Source organism: Pteronotus mesoamericanus, unplaced genomic scaffold, assembly GCF_021234165.1.
Source record: "Pteronotus mesoamericanus isolate MK-2021 breed Mesoamerican mustached bat unplaced genomic scaffold, CSHL_Meso_final contig_182, whole genome shotgun sequence".
Classification (NCBI taxonomy): domain Eukaryota; kingdom Metazoa; phylum Chordata; class Mammalia; order Chiroptera; family Mormoopidae; genus Pteronotus; species Pteronotus mesoamericanus.
Window position 1 is genome coordinate 6,121,377 of NW_026555078.1, and position 17,538 is coordinate 6,138,914.

The 17,538-nt window shown below is 49.3% G+C and overlaps 1 protein-coding gene across 4 annotated transcripts in view; it reads left to right on the plus strand.

The window, feature by feature from the left end:
- Nucleotides 1-17,538, plus strand: part of TTC7B (tetratricopeptide repeat domain 7B) — a 212,326-nt gene that overhangs the window by 149,502 nt on the left and 45,286 nt on the right. Inside the window, exons 17-19 of one of the 4 annotated variants that reach the window (XM_054567150.1) lie at nt 3,463-3,560; nt 8,001-8,165; nt 10,759-10,809. In XM_054567150.1, the coding sequence (XP_054423125.1) occupies nt 3,463-3,560; nt 8,001-8,165; nt 10,759-10,809 (314 nt within the window). The remainder of the gene's footprint in view (nt 1-3,462; nt 3,561-8,000; nt 8,166-10,758; nt 10,810-17,538) is intronic. The other 3 variants (XM_054567152.1, XM_054567153.1, XM_054567154.1) reach the window with 3 other exon arrangements.

A 17,538-nucleotide genomic window follows, 5' to 3' on the forward strand; every position in this document is an offset into this window, starting at 1 on the left:
AGAAAATGCTCATATATCTATATATGTTCCCTAGAGCCCCTCACTCCTGGCCTGTCAGAGGCAGCAGGTTTGGGGGCGCGTCTGCCACCAGCCCGGCCAACAGGCGACGCGCCCCGTCCGCGGCTTCCTTCCGTACTGCAGCGGGCTCCTTGGCCTGTGCCCCTTTGGAAGCGAGAAAAGAAACCCATCAGCTTTCACGTTGCCAGTTCTCCCTCAGTTCTCCACACCTCACCCACCTCCCCACATTTCCTCCCACTTAGCAACCAAGAATATTGAATGTGAGGAGAAAAAAATAGCAGAATTGGAAAGCTTTTTAAAAATACTTAACCAAATGCCTGGGCTGTGTCCCTACTTCCTCCGTTTCCTGAAGGATCCCTCAGGGCCGGAGCAGGGAGGAACTGGGGCTCCAGGCGCGGACTGGGTGGGGGGCAGGTGGAAGGGACCCATCACAGAAGCGCTCCGGCAGCCACTCCTCCCCGCAGCTGCTGTGAAGGCCTTGAGGGGACAGGCGGTAAAGGAGCAGCCCCTTATTAAGGCGCTTCCTGTTTGTTTGCTTTTTTAACTTTCTTTTCTCTAGACTATAAATACACGTTCCTCCTGTAGCCCATTCCATTGTGCAAATGTAGACGTCCTCCCAGAATGGCCAGGGGAGACGTGAACCTGGCAGTAGAATAAGCATCAAGAGGGGAACACTGTGTCGTGACCAGGGACAGTGCATGTCACAGGCCTCGAGAGAAGGGCAGCGCTGGGCCAGGCAGCCTTGGGTCTGCGATCAGGTCACACGCGGTTTTGGAAAAGGGTAGAATCGCAGGAACAAAAGAAGTATCCCTGCTTTAAACAACAACAACAATAAAACAACAACAACAACAACAACTGAGCGGCAAGCAGCTGGGCAGGAGGCGGTTGGTTTCCACCTGGAGAAGGTCCGCACCGACTTCGCAGCTCAGGGCGCCCTTGATTCGGAGCCTGATCAGTTGTGGGGGGTTGGAGGGGATGGCCTCCACTCAGGCTGCCCGCTTCCCGTGGCTCCCATCCCCTCCCAGCTCCATCCTGAGGCCGGCACAGGCCTCCAGAGCACAGGGGAAGGCACGGCAGTAGCAGGGCCAGACGGAGAACTGACCCAGCTCCACGTTCCCTGCGATGCGGGGCCCCCCTTCATTTTTGCTTGAAGAAGCATCTGTATGAGCGGGTCACTGAGCCGGGCCTCAGGCGACTTGCAAAGGGCATTCCACTTGCAGTCTGAGAGCAAGATGGTGGTGGCTGGCTCTCGCTTGTACATCTGGCAAGGGGTCTGTCATTTCGGAAGCCTGGATTTATTTCCCTAGGTCCGCAGTTTCGCTTACATTTAGGATAGAAGTCTGTCTTGTGTTTTGCCTCCTCAGTCCCAGCCGTCTCTGAGGCCCCCTCTGCCTGTGCCTTTTCACTCAGCCACTCAACACAGTGCGACCTCAGAGCCGAGCCTCCGCAGAGGCCCCCGCAGCCTCCCTGGGCTGCGCCCCACAGCATTTCGGCCAGGGCGGCGGTGCCCTCCCATCCCAGCGCTGTGCTGGGCCGTCGGTGTGTGGTCTTCAACCCTGGCTGTTAGCCTCGCGGGACAACTGCTGGCCTTCCCACGTCATAGAAAATAAAACAGACACTAAACGAGGCTCAGGAACTAGCCCAAGTTTTCCCAATTAATAAGCAGTAGAGCTCGGAGTCAAAGCCAGGTCTGCCCAACGTGAAAGCTCTCTCCACCGTGCGTTCTGCCTCTCGGCGGTGTCAGCTAGCTTCTTTTGCTTTTATTTTTTATTGTTAACCACACCTTCCCCCTCTCGTCACTGCCACTTGGGCCATCTCTATCATGTAGACATGTGGCTGGAAGAAAATTTTTTTTCTTCCTAACTCTCCTTTCAATCACTTACTAGTGAGTAGCATCTAAAGTTGCAATAGTCAGATTTTTTGTAATATTTTTGCAGTGTTTACATGAAACACACACAAATAGACCAATGCTAGAACCATTTAGTCAGGAATAGGATTGATGAAAATGTGTGTGTGTTTTTATATTATCTTCTGCTCAAAGACATTTATTGTTTCTTAGTTGTGGGAATATTTATTAGGACAGCTTCCAAAAAGCCTGTACCCAGGGATGAAGTAAGTACAGGCTGACGAGTCATCTGGGCTGAAGCAAGTCCCCTTCTGTCTCCTGTAGATTTCTCAAACTCCATCACTGAAGGTGGAAATTGCAGCCCACAAACCATATTAAGTTTCATACCAAATCTTGCTTGTACCACTTCTAGCAACAGCTGCAAGAAGGAAGAAAATTTTGCCCTTTTATTGTAGAATTTGAACTTCTTAACCAAAAAACAAGAAAAAAAAATCACTCTTAAAGTCCTCAGATTGATAAAAAGTGGATTCAAAGAAAAGTGTTAAAGACTCAAACTTCAAGAGACAAAGAAGCTTCTTTTTGGAGATTCTTTTGATGGACTATTATGATAGAGGGAAAAAGCATTGTTTTTGCTTACAAGTTTCTTAGGATTTAAAAAAAAAATAAAAAACAAGAGTCCGTATGAGCTAAGGTCCCTCAGCTGGGTTTCATTCCAGTTCAGCCTTGTGGGCCTCCCATGCAGGAGCAGGCTGGGGGCGGGGGCAGGGATTCCACGCAGGAAGTAGGCAGGGGTGTGGCCGGGAGGCGGGCCCTGGATCCTGCTGGTCCCCTCCAAGCCCCCTTCTCCTGCTCAGGATCGCTGGATGGGGCTGCAGCCCCAGCTCTGCCCACAACCAGAGCGCTGTGTGACCTCCCACCTCCTTGTCCTCGTCCGTTATACGGGGGCATAGAACACACAATTCATCCGAAAGGCTTGACTGGGGACACAAAGGAGGCCTGGCTGTGCATGTCCTTTGACAAGTAGGGGCCAAGGTTCTCGAATCCAGCTGTGCATTGGAACCTTCTGGGGAGCTTTGGGACATGTTAACTGCCCCGGAAATCCTGGTTGTTTTTGTTGTTGTTGTTGTTATTGTTCTGGGATAAGGCCTGGGCATCAGTATTTTCCAGAAGTGCCCCTGGTGACATCGTTGTGCCACAAGGGCTGCAAGGCCCTGACGTCCAGTGTCCTCGGTTCACAGGCACTTCGAGGAGGATGTCTATGGGCTTGATGCCAATCAGCTTCCCCATAAGGTGGACGGAGAACTCGGCTTGTCGTTTTTATTTTTATATTTCATAATGACAAAAAAAAAAAAAGGCTAAAATTAGCAAGGGTCTGTGGGTGTGGTTTAAGCTGTGTTCGCGATAGTAAATGCTGAAAGCGATCCCAGCCCAAGCCAAGCCAGGAAGCAGGAGGCTTTGTAATAGATGAAAAGGTGCCGAAGAACGTCAGAAAATGCATCCAAAGGTATGACTGCACTTCAGCAGTCACTATTGGTTGATTCTGCTTCCTCCTGCCCACCCTTCAAAAATGATTGACATTCGTAGCTGTTGTTTTGCAGTGATTCTGGACGTGGGAGCAGCCTCTTAGACAGAACCATTGCGGACAGACGACAGCTTAATACAATCACTTTGCCAGACTTCAGTGACCCGGAGACAGGTGAGAACAAAGAGCCAGAGGGGACGGAATAGTGTCAATTCAAGTGTGAGGCTGGCCCCCGAGTGGCGGGGGACGAAGGCAGCCGGGGACTGGGTGTGGGAAAAGAACTCTCGCAAACCGGTTAAACTCTCAGCTGAAGTGCATTTTCTCCAGTGTCTTTTTCAAGTGTGTTCATAGTGAGGGAAGCAATATTACGTGCCCAACACAACTCTGAAATCTTTCTATTTTTTCCCCTTGCTCTTAGAGCCTAAAATTCAAAACTAAAATTAGATTGTTCCCATCTCTGTCAAGCTTCCCCTCTGCTTTCCTGTTTCTCCCTCTCCTTTCAGACTTCAGACCTTGCTGAAACCCAGGTTTTGATTTCTAATCCGTTGCACCTATGAACACAGACATCCAGCAAAGGACCCTGTAGGCAGGCAGGCAGGCAGGCAGGCGGGGTCTGAGCTTCCACTGGGGCCTTCCCCCCAAGGAGGCCTGCAGCACTGACTGCCTCTGAGCCGATGTTAACACCTCTTTGTCGTTTACCTTTCCACATTTGCCTAAGCACAGAGGAGTAAATACACTTCCGTCCTGTCCAGTACTCCAAACGAGCAATTCTAATAGTAATACCGACTATTCAGTGACCATTTGGAGGGCTCTACAGACCCACCGAACATACAGAAATTCATTTCACGTTGAGCCTCCAAGATAGTTCCAGTGCCTCACTTGGAGCCCGGTTCTGTTGTTCCTCCCGCTACTCCGCGGGGCCTGTGTGAGGCTTCATCCCTGGCTGGATGTGCCTGGTCTTCTATGGGCTGGATTTTGAGAGGAGCCTCCAGATTCTTCTGCCCTTGTGCCAGGTCCCAACTCCTGACCAAACCCTTGCAAAGAAAGCGAGGGAGCAGCCCTGATGCACACAGCCACCTCCTGGAAAGTCTACCCGCAGTTGGGGTGGGAGGGGTAGGGCCTCAGGGACCCAGGAGTGGTCCTCACCCAAGCCTGACCTTACAGCTGCCTGCAGGTTGCATCCCTGTGCTGGGCTCCCTTTGGCCAAATTTAAAATCAGCTTGAGAAGCCCCATCCCCGGACCCTAGGTCAAAAGAGCATAGGGCCTCGGAAGCAGCGTGAGTTGCCAACTCAGGCAGTGTAACATGCCCGTGTCCACTGCTCAGAATGCAGACGGACAAAGCCACACCAACTCCCCCTTCGATGGCTGGACCGGGGAGCCGTCAGCAGGCCTAGGCCGGCTTAGACTGCAAACCGCAGAGGCTGACTTGGAATAGCACAGCAGTGGTCGGCTCGTGGGTCCGGTCCTGCTGGAGATACTCTAACCGTCCTTGTTGCTGGAATGGGAAGGCTGAGCTGTCAGAACAAGCCACTGCAAGGTGAGGCTCAGGCCGGGAGAGCAGAGGAGAACGTGAAGCGTGCTGTGGCAGCTGCACCCCTGCACCCCTGCAGCAGTCCCGCCTCGTTCCGCTGCTGCGGCTGCCCAGGGCCGTCTCCCTCCTTTGCCCCTTCGTCTGGATCCTGCGAGGACAGTCCTGTGACATTCGGACCCCTGTACCCCCGCTGGCTTGGGCTTTAATTTCCTCCAGCCTTTTATGCCACATCACACTGACTACAGATGCTGAGGAAAGAAGTGAGGCCCTTGGCCTCCAGTCTCCCCTCTGCCCCTAGGGACGTTTTCCCAAGCCCTCAGGAGACTCCTTCTTCACACTGGACCTCGGATGCCATAGCGTCCAGGTGAGGTGTGTCTGGGTGGCACAGTCGGGGTCACGGCCCCCTTGTCCTTAGTGGTGTTTATGCCCCACCCTCTAATCGCTCTGGGTGCCTTGGGGCCTGGGTTACGGGTGCAGGTGCCCTTGAACAGCAGGAGAAAACCATGGCTTCCCGGGCCCTGGCCAGTGCCCGTTGTGTTGCCCCATCCGCAGGAATCCCTCCAGGCCCCCTTTCACCGGCTGCGCCCCCAGAGCCCCACCTTGGTGGTTTACACTCCGCCAGTTACTCACCCAGGAGGCCAGACAATCCGAACAGCGGAGGCCACGTTGGGCCTCGTCAACTGTGGACTGGCCACCAGTGACAGTTAAACATTCTGAAGTATCCATTCAAGTCAGAGACTTAAGAATTAGGAAGGCTCACCTAAAAATGGAAAAGGGGCCTCCATCTTGATTAACAAAGCCCACTATCATGAGTCCAGCTCAGCGGCAGCACGGGGCCCCGCACGCACTCCTGTTCATGCACCCGTGGGGGTGGCCTGTCTTGTGAACAACCCCCAGACCTTAACTCTAATTCAGAAGGTCGACAGAGAAGGATGGCTCCCATCCCTGCCCCTTTACCTTCTCTTTCCCTAAAGGTAACCATTTTTGTTCATTTTTTAAATTTACCCTTGCAGTGTTCCTTCATGCAAATAAGCATAGATGTTATTTCCCATGTCCCCTGACATTAAAAATAGCATAGTGCATATGCTGTGCGGCACCTGGCATTTCCTGCCTCGCGGCATATCCTGGACAGCCCCCCATCTCCCTCCGCGGACACTGTCCTCATTCTTCCATGACGCACAGATTTCGCATTCCACACTTATCCGTCCACACGGCTGCAGCCATTTCCTTCTCTTTGTCACAGTTGTCAGTTCACATGGTACGGAAGGAGGCTGGCTAATTTTGAATACCCACTGCAGCACTGCTCATTTAGGGAAGCAATTGTGCTACGGAGGCAAAGAGAAAAGGAACTTAGCAGAGGGAAAAATGGTCCCGAGTCAAAACAGAAGTGACTCGTAGATCAGCTGTGGCCGGTGAGGACCCAGCCCTGGCAGGGGACAGGTTGTCGATGGCCTTGGTCCCTGCCACACCCGGTGCCACACAGCTTTCCTACATTGCAAACGTAAAGGGCACAGGCGTCCGCCAAAGCAAAGCTGTACAGCGTCGGCCTCAGCGAGGGCGCAGGATCCTGCCGATTCCGAAACACCCGTTGTGCACGTAGACTCCTCTGTGAAGCCAAAGGCCCTCTTCAGCCACTTGTTTTTATGTTCCAGAACTAAAATGTATTTCCTTTTTTCTATTGTGAAAAATATTCAAATATACCAGACTGCAGATAGAATATAGGGAATCCCCGTGTACGTAACCGCCAGCCTTCAGCAGTTAGTATGCTTTTTTCGTCCACCTCTCCTGTCCCCATTGAGTTTTTGTAGAATATTTTAAAGCAAATTCCAGGCAATATATTTCACCTGTTAAAATTTCTGTATATACGTCATACAGATAAGAACCTTTCAAAAATATAACCACAATACCATTATTATACATCTGGGTCACTATAAAGTACAGGCTTAGTGTGCTTGATTTTGGAAGTTGTCAATTAATTAGAATGTGGTTTTTACCCCTGGAATTGTCCCTGTGCGAGTCATTCAAGGGGAACCCGTGTCTCGGATCTTTGGACAGACCAAGTCCAATGCACCTAATTGAGTGGATGTTGGTTTTATTAAATGGATGTGGCAAACTGGAAAAACCCCCTTGAAGAACATGATTCCCCTTCTGGTATCACCCCTGGCTCTCATTCCCCCAGATCTGTCACTGAATGGTCCCAGCCATTGAAAAAGAGGCATCGAATGGCGTGACAGTCGTAACTCTGAAGCTATGAATCACTGCCTTTTCTTTGGAATAAGTTAGTAGTTCCTTAAATAGAGGATGAAAAAAATTTTTTTTCCTTCCTTTGGCCTCTAAAACAAGATGCAGAGGAAGGGGGTTTATCTTTAATCATTGGTAGAGGTAACCAGACACCTACCCAAAGCAAAATAATTCTTACAACTTGAAAGTCTGGTTCATTTTGTCTAGGAAAATTCTAATGGTCGCTGTGGCGGCCACCCAGCCGCTGGGTCTGTCTCCCGCTGTAAGGCATGAAGGTGCAGTCCCAGGTCCCTCTCCCAGCGCGGCTGGCCAGCACCGCCCACCGGGGGCCTGCTCCACCGGGAGCCGCTAGGAAAGCTCGGCCCTCCGCGGTCGTGGCGCTGGCACCGCGACCTGTCGCTGACCTCACATGTCTGCCTCTAGGAAAACACAAATAAACTGCATGTAAGCGCTTCTCAGAACAAATGCATCCAGGAAAAGTCAAATTCTAACACTTTTCAGTTGAAAAGCAAATAGTTTCCTCCAGAATGGCCTGGGTATTGTAGGTTAAAGATGGGTTCTTTCCAGAGGACTGTACTGCTGAATCTGTGCCCAGGTAAAGCGGAGTTTTTATTCCATGCTGTCATTGCAGAGCAATTAAATAACTAGTGGGAAAACAGCAAATTTGTTTTCTTTGAAAAACACTTGTATTCTCTTGTCAAGCAGAGGAATGATTGTGTATTACATGACCTCATTTTCTTTGCAGCTTATGTGAGTATATTAAAAGCTAGTTGATTTTTCCTTTGTGTTTCTAAAGGTTTTTTTTGCTTTTATCCTTTTTTTTTCTCTTTCACTTTTTTAGTGTCAGATTCCTCCTCCTCCTCCTGTTCTCTTTCAAGAACCGAGTCTCCTCTCCACCTGTTTGTATCTCCTCATCTTCATTCTCATCCCAAACCCGATACCTTTGTGTGGCCCTCAGCTGCCCGTTCGTTCAGTGACCCAGGTCCCCGCCAGCAGCCCTCTCTGTGTAAACATGGTTTATACCTTTTCCTTTCTTGTTAGATCTGCTTCATTTGCCTGATGTTTCGTTCTCTGATAATCTTCCTAACTGATAAGCTGGATAGGAAACTCCATCAAATTTATCTGAGAGGAAAATCCTGCTAATTCAAAAACCCAAAAAGCCATTTGGGGCAGGAAGAGATAGTGATGCTCAAGTTCCAGCCTCCTCATTGAAAAGTAAAGGAAACTTTTTTTTAAGCAGAAGATATAAAGCTTTTCTAGAATATTGTTTCTAGCTCTCAGGTACTTCTATGCTTTCCTGGAGTTGATATAAATGCATTAAAGTTTTGTTTTTTAAAAAGGCAAATTAGAACAATTGGCAAGTAATTTGCTCTGGTTTTCAATTTAGAAACTATTTCAACAAATGGGCAATAATCAAGCTAGCTTTCTAAAGATATTGGTCATATATGCCCCTTAACTGTGCGGTTCTCGAACTTTTACTGTGCGTTAAAAATCACACTAAGAGTTTTGAGAACTGCAGGTGGATCCCCTGGGCCCCCTCCCAGAGTTTAGGATTTAGCAGGCCTGAGGCAGGGCCCAGGAATCTGCATTTATAAAATACCTGCTATGATTCCAGTGCCAGTGGGTTATTCATTGCATCTTGAAAAACAAGTCTATAAATTATTTTCCATTTGCAAGGAAATAAAATGTAGGGTTTCTGTCATGAAACTATGCGGAAAAATTGAACAGTATTTTAATCTAATTTTCCGTTTAAATAATACAGAAGTTTGAAACTCTGTTTTAGGGCGTCTGGGAACCTGGCAATGAAAAAAGATATATTCCTGTATTAAAATGAAATACTGGTTGATAAAGTCCTTAAATGGGACCTAATAGGATCTCACCCGGAGAGTCCACCCTTGTCTTCTTTGACTCATTTATTTAATGTTCATTTTACCAGCAGTGCCAGAAAATTTAATCTCTATATCCATGATTTATAAGGGCTTATCTTTGTTCCAAATGCTCAGTTATACACTGAACAAAAGCTCCTAAGGGGAACTACCGCCAGGAAGAACTGCTTCCTCTAACGTGCTCGTCTTCCGGTGGCTAACCTGCTATGTTAAAGACATGGTCGGGACAGAGACGAGGCTCACGCCGGAAATCAGCCATCCAGACCAAGGCACACTGTGGTCTCACTTGTCTGCACCCTAAGTGTTCAGAACCTTGCTTTAATGGCAGTTCCAGTTTTATGAAATGGAGGATGAAGATAATGCTTACGAAGTATTTGTTTGTTTTGTTTTGTTTTTACTCCTTACCCAAGGATATGTTTATTGATTTTAGAGAGAGAGGAAGGGGGGTGTGGATAGAGAGAGAGAGAGAGAGAGAGATCAAGGTGAGGGAGAAATATCAATCAATTGCCTCCCCTACGCTCCCCAACCGGGTGTCAAACCCTCAACCTAAGTATGTGCCCTGACCAAGAACCAAACCTGCAGCCTTTTGGTGCACGGGGATGACACTCCAGCCAGCTGAGCCACCCAGCCAGGGCTATTTATGTTGTGTTTAATCCACTTCTTAAAATAGATATTTTTTTTCTCCCTTAAAACAATGCCTTGGGGCAATTGCCAACTTCAGTTTTTCCATAAAATTTTTTTTACATTGACTTTTGCCCAGTTTTTTGGTCATAAAATGAGATCTTACTGTCTTAGAGTACATTAGCAAAGTTCCCACTGTCCTCCCACTCCTTCGCTCCTTGCACAACAAACCCACCGACCTCCACGCCCGGCCAGTATTCACGGCGTTGCGCCCCGAGGACCCTGTCATCCTTCCGACCTGCAGGATGCAGGCCCTGACTGGTCCGGTGATGCGCCTTGCATCGATGAGTGAGTGAAATGTTAGGGTGAAGAGCGCTCACTGGGCTTTCTGCTAATGTATGCATCCCAGGCAGGCTCAACTGCTCATTTGTTGTGAAGCTATGAGCCATCCCCCCACCGCTGGGGAGCAGCTAGCCAGCAACCAGGTGTTTTAACAAGGATGGAAGCACCCAAGTCTTCCTCTCCCCCATAGATACAGTGTTTAGTTAGAGAAGGGGGAAACATACCATACATTCATGATAAATGTAGAATTTCCTGATTAAAATCATTATGAATTTGAATCCCGAGTCTTTCTATTGGACAGACAGCCCTGACTTGAATTTTATGCATATCTCCCTCCAACCCTTTGACTTCATAGAAAGGAAAACCAGCCAAACCCCACAAACCCCTGGAATCATAACCAGGGTTAATGTGTGGAAAGATCTGAAAACTGCTTGTTTGATTATTTTTCCCTTCCCTTTGGAATTTCCTGCCCTGGAAACAAAACACATTACATGGACCGGTCAGCTTTCATGTGCTTGTTGAGCACTTAAATGTAGAGGGGAATGCCCAGTTGGCCTTTCTTTGGTTAAAAAAAAAAAATCATTGTTAGTGGAAAAATATGTGTCATTCTTGAATTGAAATCTGATTCCAGACAGCCAGACTTACAGTTGGAAGGTTATTAGAACTCTACTTGCTTTTTTAGCCTTAATTTTGATTTTTCAAATGTTTTGTTTCTTGGTTTTAATTTTTGGTTTGATTTGTTGTTCCAAGGCAACTCTCCAGAAGTATACTTTCATGGTTTCCCCTCCCTTTTTTCAGTTAGTAAGTAGTTTACCAATCTATTAACCTTTCGGAGGGTCTCAGAGTCACGCTTCCCTCCGTCACGGAATGTGTGTTGTGGTTGCTGGTTGTCGGTTGTTGAGATGGCGTGGACATTTGGCTGCCACCTGCTTGCCCACTCTGCCACCCGGGGCTCCTCTCCCCTGCGCCCCTAATGCTTCTGCCGCAGCTTGGCTCTCCATACCGAGGAGGCAGTACTTGTCTGGGAAGGGCTACGGGAGAAGGCATTGCAGAGAAAACACCCAAGTAAGGGCGTGGGTAGGTGGGTCAGCAGCCCACTGGTGTTGCTCAGAAGTGGGAGACACCCAGTGTCCCTGGGGCAGGCCATCTGTAAATTTGGGGTAGAGGGAACCAGTTGAATCTTGAAATTCCTTTCCAGTTCAACCATTATTGCTACATAGAAAAGCAATTCTAATAATTTTCCTAAAATAAGCTAAAGAGACACCACAGAACTTAAACTACATCTACCAAAATATAAAGGAGACGAAGCAATTCCCTGGGTATAGGGCTAGCATTTTAGGTGGTCTTTGTAGGCATTAGTGAATTATCCCATTTTCCAAAGACTATTTCTTAGATGGCTGATTCTCCCTGGGCAAATATTTTTAGAGACCCACACTGTTCACATTAGCACTTTAAAGGCTCTGAAAAGTCCTGCTGTTTAAAAAAGTTCAGGACGCTCCTAACTTTGACCCGAGGTTCCCAAGCCGTGTTCGTAGTTTCCCCAGGTGCAAGCACTGCCCCGGGACCCATCTTGCGAAACGCGAATACTGCTTGTGGTAAACATGCCCCTCGGGGAGGTTTTTTCATCTGAAATCTAGCTCGACCTACATGTGACTTCATTTTGTCTTTTAAAAATCCATAATAGAAAACAAATGTTCGGTATTATTCTCACATTGGGGTTCTTCAGGGGGAAAAAAGAGAAAGTTTTCACTTCCAGGGTCCTTTCAGTGTCAGGCGCCTTGGATACGTTAACAAGGTTTGATTTTTAGAACGTGAGGTTACATTAAAATCCTCACGCAGCCCGTATTAGTTACAGTGGCCTCACGTTTGTCTTTGAGCGTTGATAAATGTATACAAGGGACTCTCCGCTGCTGGTGCCCATCACTCCCTAGACCTCTGGACCCTCACATCCCCAACTTGTGTGCTCTAGCGGTCGCCACTTGGAGAAAAATGTGACCTTTGATCCTCCTCTCCAAAAATGGGCTAAAATCAGGAATGCCGACTTGGGTCCCTGGCTCAGTTTTGCGTGTTACTGATCCTGGTGAATCTGCTGCTCTCTTTAGAGAGGCGTAACCAGGAAGAGCGAATAAACAGATTAATGACAAAACACCTCTCAATTGAAATAAGGTTGAGAAACAAATTCAAGGCAGTAGATGTTTCTCTTTCCTATAGGGCTAGCATTTTATTATTGACTTTGCATTTTCTACCATTCAAAAAAATGTATCGTATGATCCGGAAGTAACTAGTCAGGTGGCAGGTTTCACCCGGTGCTCTCGCCTGACAGAAGTAAGCAGCTTTGTAAAAATCTGTATGAAAGGCTTCCTCTGTGGCTGACCCCCTGCATGGGAGGGGTGGCCATTTTAAAAATTCAGCTCTAACGATTCAAATACAAACCTTTTCTTGCTGGTCCAATTAAAGTCTCCATCAGTTCTGCGGCACCTTTCTTTACACAAGATCGAATGGAATTTCAGGAGATTGACAAGTCAGTAATAACGGGTCCTCAGAGGCTGAGGAGCATGTGTCCAGCCATTAGAATATCACCCCGGCCTGGAGGCTGCCTGCATTCAGTGACAAACACAGCCTTCCCCAGGCAGGAGGGCACTACAGCCCAGAGACACAGCCTCATGAACATGCCACGCACGGGGAGGGTGTCGATGGAGACAGGGCATCTGCCCAGTGTGGTCCCCCAGCAGGTACTGTCTCCCCGCCCAGGGCCCGGGCGCGGCTCCCTGACAGCCAGCATCTTCCTTGCATGCACGTGAACGGCATCCTCCACGCTTCCCTGGGACCGCCCGGCCCCGCCAGCACCGCCAGCAGCCTGCCGGGCCGCCCCCGCATGCCTGCTGGTGACCCCATACCGCAGCCTCTCCCTGCCTTGGTGCGATCCTTCCCCAGAGCTTTCCCCAGGAGGAGCCTTCCCCTCCAGGAGAAGACACGTTTTGTCCGGTTCAAACTGTGCTTGATGATTCTGTTAAAGTCATCGGGAAACTGGGGTCGTCTGGGAGCAATGGCTTGGGCTGTCCTGATTCACTTGGCTGTCTGAATCGCTTTTCCCCTCAGTGAAAAAGGAAATTATCTGCTGGAATGATGACCAGCGTTACTTATCAGAGGGACCACGGCAGGAGGCCTCAGTGTCAGTGGGAATTGGGTAGGACCAGGCAGTTGCCCGTAAAGCGGCTCCCGCCCTGAGTCCTCGTCACATTGGTGGACACACTACAAAGAGGGGGGGTGGCAGCCTTCGGAATTAGAAATGTGGAAGCAAGGTCCGTGACAGTGCAGTTCGAGGCGGCCAGCACCCCAAGTCCACCTCCCTGGGCAGACCGGGCTCCCTCCAGCAAAGGGGAGTTGTTCTAACTTCCACAGGGTGTGGCAATGGGCCAAAGTAGTTCACGTTGTTTTACAAAGGCTACAGAGGAAACATGCCTGATTTGAAGGGTGAAGTGAGGGTGGACTCTCTCTGTCCCCCGCACTCCGTCAAAAAACAAGAGAGAATCACCACCAGCTACTCAGCCGCCACCTCCTCCAGGCCGGGACACCCCGGTTCCTGGAGCGCAGGTGCACCGTCGGCCGGTGTGAGGGGTCGCCAAGCGGCCAGTGGCCTGCAGCGTTGGGCTAATGTGCTTCAGAGCTCTATTTTGAGAAACAAGTTCTTTTCCTGCTGAAAATGAAAATGTTTAAGCCCAGCTCTCTGGCAGAACGCTTAGTCATTCAGATTGCTCCTTAGCGGTCAGGGTCTTTAAGAGGTGAATTGCTGCCTTTTTCCTTCTCATTTTAATAGCTTTGGGGGCACAGCTTCACGGAAGCCAAATAGACTCTATTGACGGGTAACATTGAATCACTTCAGCACTGAGGGAAAATAAATACAGAGATTCATGAACATGTCCATAACAGGGCAGCTCCGTTCCTCCTCGGGCCAACGTGGGGAGGGCAGGTTGCTGCCGGGGCATCAGGCAGAGGGAATGTGGGTGAGCGGCAGAGAGAGGGACTTGGGGCAGGGCCACATGCTCGGTGATGGGCGCAGATTCATGCACATGAGGCCCTGGAGTCAGTTCGGGGGCCAAGAAGCAAAGAGCAGCCAGAATCCTGAGCACACATGGGAGCTGTGTCTACTGAGGCCCCTTTGGTGGCGGATTTTTTCTGCACATAATGTAACCGTTGTCCCTTGTTTCTGGACCGTGGCGCGTGCCTGGCACTAGGTGGGCAGGGATCCCTCTGAGATCTGGTTTACCTTCTACGCGCTGTGCAGCTGGGGAGGAGGCGGACACCTTCCAGAACGCAGCCACTTACCCAGTGCCACCACAACAGTCCAGAGGACAGCTGGAGTATAAATGTACTCCATGTGCTCACTGACCCTGCTTGTGAGAGCACAGGGCCATCGAACATGACCAAGCTATGTCATTTATTATGCCTTTGGCTTAACAAAATCATTACTGATGAACTCAGAATGGTGAGATGCGGTTCAGGTGTGACTGCCACAGTCTAGGCCTGTGGAAAATGCGCCACAGATGTAGTGAGCTTTGGAAAGAAAAGGATTTTTGTACAGGCTGCAGCTGCAGAGGCAATTTGAGCTGACTGTTCCCAGTGTCCTACTTGTGACAGGGTTTCTCAACAGGCTTCGGCATATGATAGGAGCAGGGGTCAGACATCCTGGGGAGGCATTCAGAGCTCGCCTCACAGTTCCCTGAGGTCAGTGACCTTAGTTTCTGGCCCTCATGGACTGTGGGGCGGCGCTTCTGGGCCATAGTTCCTGGGTCCTTACCGCCCCTCCCCCACCTGCACCCCCACACACAGCAAGTCCAGGATGAGCCCAGATGAAAACCCCGGATATAGGGATCAGAACAGCCCTTTAAGTGGCACTCTGCCTTGGGAGCAGGTGTCTGAGATGACATTTCCTCTTGGGCATCTGGGTGAGGAAGCAAAAGCAGTCGGCCTGAAGAAATACAGATCTCCTCAGCTTTGTGGCCTCTCGTGCCCCCTGGACCAACCAGGCAAGTAGGTCATGGGACCCGGGCCAGGCTCTGGGGCACGCTTTCTCTGCCTGATCACCTCTCGGCCCCACGGTTTCAGAGCCCTCAGGTGCTGTGACTGAGGGACTCGCCCGAGCACAGCAGCCGCTCAGCCCTCAGGGTTACCACGGAGATAAGTACTCGTACCTGTCAGGCCTGGCTATTAGGAAGCTTATTTCTCTAGACTCAGATTTCTGTTTAGGAATATGTCCTATATTCTTCCCTCCGATTCCTTCCTCAAGCCTCGACTTGGAAATTTCCTGTGGGGTAGTAGTCCTCTCCCCCGTGGACACTGTAGGAACGCTTTTGCTTTGGCGAGAAAGGAAAGGGTTGCTTGAAAAATACATAGGTTAGATAAGCACTTCTGGTTGTTCATACGGAAATCAACACTCAGTGTCTATTTTGACAGGTACTGTTTCAATCCTATCAGACTGTGAGACACAACTTGTTTTGATTTTATTTTGATATTTTTAATCAGATATATCCATTCTGATTTGTAAAGATGTTTAGCCCTTTTTCTCTCCTCTGGATTCTAGTCCAATGGGAGAATTTGATTTATTGTGTCATTGGCAGGAACAGCAGATGTTAACTATTAAATAATGTTAGCGTTATTGTTAGCGCCCTGCTATTATTAATGAGTACCTGGATGCCCTGCTGTCCATCCCTAGCTCAGGGCCTTAGAATGTCGCCTAGACCGGGAAGGCTGCCTTTGTGACCTGTGCAGGAAAAGGGGTTGACCAAGAAGGAAAGCATTATTTCTGGTAAAGCTCAGTCACGCTCCATACTGAAATGGGTGAGCTATCTTGGAGGTGGGGGGAGGCAGTCAGTGAGGTGCAGGGTTTCCTCTGGGTACCACTGTCATTTATAGCCCAGGTTGCCAGACGTGATGACAGCCACACTGAGAAGCCCTTTGATACAGGGAAGGTTCTGGCCTCTGAGCCATTATTAGGGACGTAGAGTAGAGCATCCACAAGAGGGGACCGCTCCTCCAAATTTCATACAGTGACGTGTCTGCTGGCAATACTCATTCACTCATTCATTCCACAAGCACCCACCGTGGACCTGGCATGGGAGCCACGGCTCCTGCCTTCTGGAGCCGCACCCGGGCCAATAGGAGACACAGTTGCATCAACCCGAACGACGTCAGACAGTGTGGCCTGTCGAGTGGTCCCTGCACCCACGGGGCGCAGCCGTTCACGGGGCAGTGACAGGAGAAGAGACAGAAGGCTCCCGGCAGCCAGCCTTCCTGGCAGAGGGGCCGTCGGGGCAGGGTTTAAAGGCTGGACCTGGAGTCGGACTAGGGTCTGAGCCCCGGCTGTGCTCTGTTGGCTGCATGACTTGGGGTGAATTACATAACCTCGTTAAGTCTCCATTTTGCCTCAAGGGATGGTTTAAAGATTAAGTGAGATAATGTATGTAAAGTGCTAGTCACAGTGCCTGACACTCGGAACGGTCTCTGAAACGGAAAGCCGCCCGGCTGTCGTTATCATCATCGTCATCGTCATCGTCGTCGTCATTTGCCAGACCTTGTTCACAGTGAAACGTATTTTTATGAGAAGGTTTAATTAATTGTATGTAGATACCACAAAGGAAGGAACTTTGGTAAAAGTTCTGATTAATTCATTTGTGGGCCAAACGAACACAGCAGTTCACCCAAAAAGCAAAATTAGTCCCCTCCAAAAGTCATTAAGTGTTCTTGTAGCAAAGGAGCCATAGAACCTGGTAGGAAATTTGCAGAATTTCTCTAGAACAGTCGTTCGTTGTTATTTTGAAAAGAATTCATGACTAAGTAATTTAAACGTATCTCCGTTTGATTCCTAATGTGGTAAATATCCATAGATATAGCCCATGTAAACAAAATCTCTTCAGGGGCCTTGACAACATTTCAAGTCTGAAGAGACTGTGAGCCCAAAAGGTTTGAGAAACACTGTCCCCAGATCGCTGAGCCACAAGGAAGCCACAGAGCGCGGGCTGGCTGGCATGCGTAGAATCCGCCTTCAAGCCTTTCCTGACCGAATTCCGGGAGTAACATCTGCTTCCTGTCCCTCCAGGGCAGCGGGTCTCAGCCTCAGCTGCACCTTGGAATCCCTTGGGCACGGGTGACAAGCCGATGCTGGGCCCCGCCCCTAGAGCGAATGATTCAGTTGGTCAGGGATGTATCTATGTCATCATGATTTTTTAACTCCCCGAGCCATTCCAAGGTGAAGCCAGGGTTGAGAACCACTTGTTCAGGACAGTCCGTGAGAAAGTAAGCCAGCTTTGTAGTGTCAGGTATAGCAACAATAACCTCCTTCATTTAACTGATAGTTGCTACTAAAAATCTCAGGGAAATGACATCAAGTCCAAAGTGAAAAACAAAACAAGACCAAATTAAAAAACAGATAGCATGTTAAGCAAAATCGCTGTTAGTTTTGTTTTGTTTTTTTAAGTAATCCGACACACTTTGTCTGAGCCGGGCCAACTGGGGGCCGAACCCCATCGGCTC